The sequence below is a fragment of the Loa loa genome (genome assembly GCF_000183805.2).
Source record: "Loa loa unplaced genomic scaffold supercont3.125, whole genome shotgun sequence".
In the NCBI taxonomy this organism is placed as follows: Eukaryota; Metazoa; Nematoda; class Chromadorea; order Rhabditida; family Onchocercidae; genus Loa; species Loa loa.
The window spans coordinates 9289-14206 of record NW_018108305.1 but is presented as its reverse complement, the minus strand read 5'-3'; the positions used below and the strand labels follow the sequence as shown (position 1 = coordinate 14206).

The 4918-nt window shown below is 21.4% G+C and overlaps 1 protein-coding gene across 1 annotated transcript; it reads left to right on the top strand.

Annotated features, from left to right (window-relative positions):
• Nucleotides 1-237: 237 nt before the first annotated feature.
• On the top strand, nucleotides 238-4379 carry LOAG_12628 (trehalase; the record flags this gene model as incomplete). Its single annotated transcript, XM_003148140.1, has 7 exons — nucleotides 238-432; nucleotides 975-1072; nucleotides 1247-1482; nucleotides 2058-2322; nucleotides 2927-3025; nucleotides 3484-3628; nucleotides 4158-4379. 7 exons carry the CDS (start codon nucleotides 238-240, stop codon nucleotides 4377-4379), a joined length of 1260 nt encoding a protein of 419 aa, XP_003148188.1.
• Nucleotides 4380-4918: the final 539 nt, after the last annotated feature.

The window sequence follows — 4918 nt, the reverse complement described above, 5'->3', positions numbered from 1 at the left end:
TTTATCTATTGGAATTTGAAAAACTTATTACGATTCAGTCTTTTATCACCCTATAATACTTCGTTATATTTGCATAATGCATAAGGTTATTGTTACAAGATATTTTGAATCATTTTACAATAAATTAGAATTATCAGAAAAAATAATTATTCAATAGCAATATGATAGTATTACAGAATCCATCTCTTATTTACAGTATGTATTTTGTATTACAGTATCCATTCCTTTTTTTAAGGTATGCATGATACTGTAAAACATATACTTCAAAATTTCAAATATTTAATTGAAAAATATGGATATATACCAAATGGTGGTCGTACTTATATGTTACAACGTACTCAACCACCTTTTTATATTCCAATGGTTTACGAATATCATACTGTAACGGCAGATGATGAATTTCTGCTCAGTGTTATGAGTACTATGGAAGCGGTAATATTTCTCGAAATATTTAAATTTTCAAACGAATAACAACATTTATTTGGATACTTGATTACGGTATTTAAGTATAGTAATATAACATTTAAATGAACCAAAAATGTTTTAACATTATTTTCATAATACTAAGCTAACCAAAATGAAACATTTCGAATTCTTGAAATTAAATCAATTCATTGAAACATTTAAATGATTTTTGCAATTTATTATGTAATTATACGTGATAAATTTCATCCTTAAATTCTGTAAATGTTATGAAGAAGAAAATTATGAATAATTAGTTAATTAAGACCATAAGACACTAAAAATTAAGCACTAAAAAAAAAGCTTCTAGAAGAAGGTGTAATAATTTGACAAATAATTTATTGAATCAAAGATTACTGATAAAATTTATCTTATCATTTTTACCTTATCATTTAAATATTAAAAATAATCACATGATAAAGTGATAATTTAATGCTCCTTTAGAACATATTCATGGAAATATATGTGTACATATATGTTTGGAATTAATTAATTACATAGGATTGTTCTAGGAATTTGAATTTTGGAAAAAACATCGGACAAAAGTAATTTCAAAAAAAGGCAAAAATTATACTGTATTCCAATATATTTCACCTGTTAATACACCTCGGTTAGTGAACTTTGTGGAATTATTAGATCATAATAGTACAAATGTCATTATAGGAATTCAATGGTATTAATAAATTAATTTAGTATCATTTTACCTCATTTATTTTAATGCTTTTCAAAATTCTAACTTATTAAGTTTATAATTGATGAAATGAAATTGTACCATATTTTGTAGTCCGGAAGCATATCGTAGCGATTTTCTTGCGGCTGAAAGTGTTCCGGAAATTAAACGTCGACAAATATGGACTGATATTAATAGTGCTGCGGAATCTGGTTGGGATTTTAGTAGTCGATGGCTTAGTAATAGTAAAACAATGGATAGTATTGAAACATCAAATATTGTACCGGTTGATTTGAATGCATTAATGTGTTGGAATATGGAAATTTTAGCACATTTACATGGAGAAATTGGTAAAATGTGAAATAATTTCAAATTTTATCAAATTTTTACTTAAATAATTTACACATTTACTAATATTATTTGCATTTTACATAAAAAATAACAAAACATATATGTTGCTAATGATTTTTATTGTTTTAATTTCAATTATATGTAACATTTAAAAACACATTATTAATTACTCGATACGGTAATAGGAGAATTGGACAGCTTTAATTAATTCACCATAATATATTCGTAATTAATCACTGTAATCAATTATGATACATTTAAAATGATTAGGTAAGAAAAAACAAAAGCTTTTTATAACGTTTTTTTTTCTTTTTTTTTTTTTTAATGAAATTGATGGTAAACTTCATATAAAGTATAAGATAAATGGTTTGGAAAAAATTCATAATTTATATTTTTTTTTATTGTAAATTTCATAAATAAATGATTAAATAAAAAAAATTACAAATTAAAAATAAATTTTTTAAATTAAAAATGAAAAATTTTAAATTAAAAATAATCATTTTTTGTTTTAAATTTAAAATATTTAATTAAAAAATTTTCAATTGTTTTAATTTTTATTATTATATCATTTCAGGTGATACAAGTCGTCGAGCAGAAATAAATATTGAAAGAGCAAAATTTGTTGATACATTTGAAGCGGTATTCTTTGATGATCGTGAAGGTTCTTGGTTTGATTTTAATTTAAATACCGGTGAACGTATTGATGATACATATCCATCGATAGCTGTTCCATTATTTACCGAATGTTATAGTAGTTTAAATAATCCAATGTTGGTTGAAGTATTGGGAACATTACAACGTAAAGGATTATTACAATTTCCCGGTGGTATACCAGCAAGGTAATCATTGTTAAATACATTTTAATTACATATATCCAGGATGAATATAATTAATTAATTTTACAAGAATTTCATTAATAAAAATTAATAATACAGTATATTCATTAGTAAATAATCAATAATACAATGATTTTGCTAATAAACGAGTAATAATACAATAATTTCATTAACAAATAACCAATAGCATAGGTGGATTTTATTAATAAACAAATAATTATTAGTAAAAATGAAGTAAACAATTAATCATTAGAAAAAAGTTTTTTTTTAATAATGCAATAATTTCATCAACAAATAAATTATAATAAAATATTAATCAATTAAATGTTTAGCAAATAAAAGTAAACAATTAATTGGATGATTGATTAAATTTTTTTATAACAAATAGTAATTGAAACAATATTACTTATTGTTCATGTAAATTAATTCATTAAAAGATATTAATCCTATATGAATATGTAACAAAAAATATGATTGAATTATTCAATGAAATTATTTGTCAAGCAAATATTAAGCAAATAAAATGGAATATTAATTGAATGATTGATTAAATATGACTGATAAGAGGAGATAAACTGATAATAATAGATCATTATGATTATTACAGTTTGATTCGTGGTTCAAATCAACAATGGGATTATCCTAATGGTTTTGCACCAATTAATCATATGGTTATCGAAGGTTTACGTAAATCAAATCATCCAATGTAAGTGATATCAATAGTTTATTCTTAGAAATAAATCAATTCTAAAGTTCAAATTTATTTCTAAAATAAAAAAAATAAACTTAAAAAAGAAGAAGATAATCTGAATTTAAACAATAAATTAATTTAATACTAATAAACTTAAAATTTGTACATGGCTAACATTTGAAAATATTTTAATTCTTAATAAAAATTAAAATAAAATTTATAAAATTGATATTTTTACTTATACTCTAATATTTTTCATCATAAAATTAAAAATTAAAAAATGCATTCTTATTCTATTAAATAATTCAATAATTATTGTTAGTATTACTGATACCAATAACTTAATTAAGGATCAAAAATGACAACAAACCATTGAATTGAAATAATTCAACAGTCATTGATAAATTACTGATAAGATAAGAGGATAAATTATATATTAATTAATAATAAGCAATTGTGATGATAAATTTTAGCATGCAACAAAAAGCATTCGAATTAGCAAATCGATGGATTAATCGAAATTATGAAGTTTATCAATCAGATCATAAATTATGGCAACGATATGATGTAGCTAAAGATCATATACGATCATCAGATGATGATGATAATAATAATGAAGTAAATGAGAAAATCTTTTTTCGTAATTATAATTAATAATTATTTAATTATCAATTATTTTTCTTAATTTTTTAATTATTATTGTTTTCATTTTTCTTTTTTTTTGAAAAATTTTCAAATCAATTATGATAAGACACTAAATTTCGAAAACTTCGAAAATGTAATTAAATTTCAGAAATTATAAGCAAAAAATTGGAAATGTAAAAAATGAATTAGCATCAAATATTTTGAATTTATTTAAAATTCGAAAGGAATTAATATTATTTAAATGGATTGAATTAAGCATAAAGGAAACACAAAAATAATAAATGATTTTCTCTATTCGATTATAAAATCACTGTAAAATAGAATTAAATTATATTGGAATTAAATTTTTGGTTTTTTTTTTGTTTTAATTTTCTTCAATATAAGGAAAAAAAGAAAAGCGAATTTTTTGAAATGTAATTAAGTTCGCAAATTATCAGAATAATTATTAGCCTAATTTTTTCTTTCTTTTTAATGACAAAAATAAATTTATACTTTTGATTAGGAAGGTTATGGATGGACAAATGGTGCATTGTTGGATTTAATGGTAACATACAGTAAACGAATTAGTGTATCTGATAAGATTACTACAGTAGACGTATCTGAAATAATCGACAATGAACCAGCTGATATATTAATAAAAAAATTGGAAGATGTATTTGGTTCATGGATTGTCGTAAAGAAACGTTTGATACGTGTAGCTTCTTACATTTTGAAATGTAGTTAAATCCTGTAATCGTATTTAATTACAACCTGAAATGTAATTAAATCCAATAATAGTAATAATATTGTAAATATGTTTATCATTTCTATTATAAAATTTTGTTATAAATTGATAAATTATATTGAAATATTAATATTGACTAATGCATAATTATAATTTTGATCAATTAAATAATTAAAATATATTTTAGGAAAGAAAAAATTCACTTTTAATTTCGTTCTTTTACTAAAATGCAATTAAATTCCAAATTAAATTCCGATAATTACTTTTTGTTTGTCTAGCAGAGAGATTTAGAACAATGATTTGTAATGATTAAATAATAATAAATATATCCTTCTTATTATAATTAATAATAATTCGTATTAACGAATAGGCATAAAATAAACAAATGATACAAATGATTGATTAGTTAGTTAATCAATTAACAAGTAAACAGGTGGGAGTAAACAAGTAAATAAATAAACAAACAGATAAATAAGTAACAACTATATATATATATATATATATATATATATATATATATATATATATATATATATATA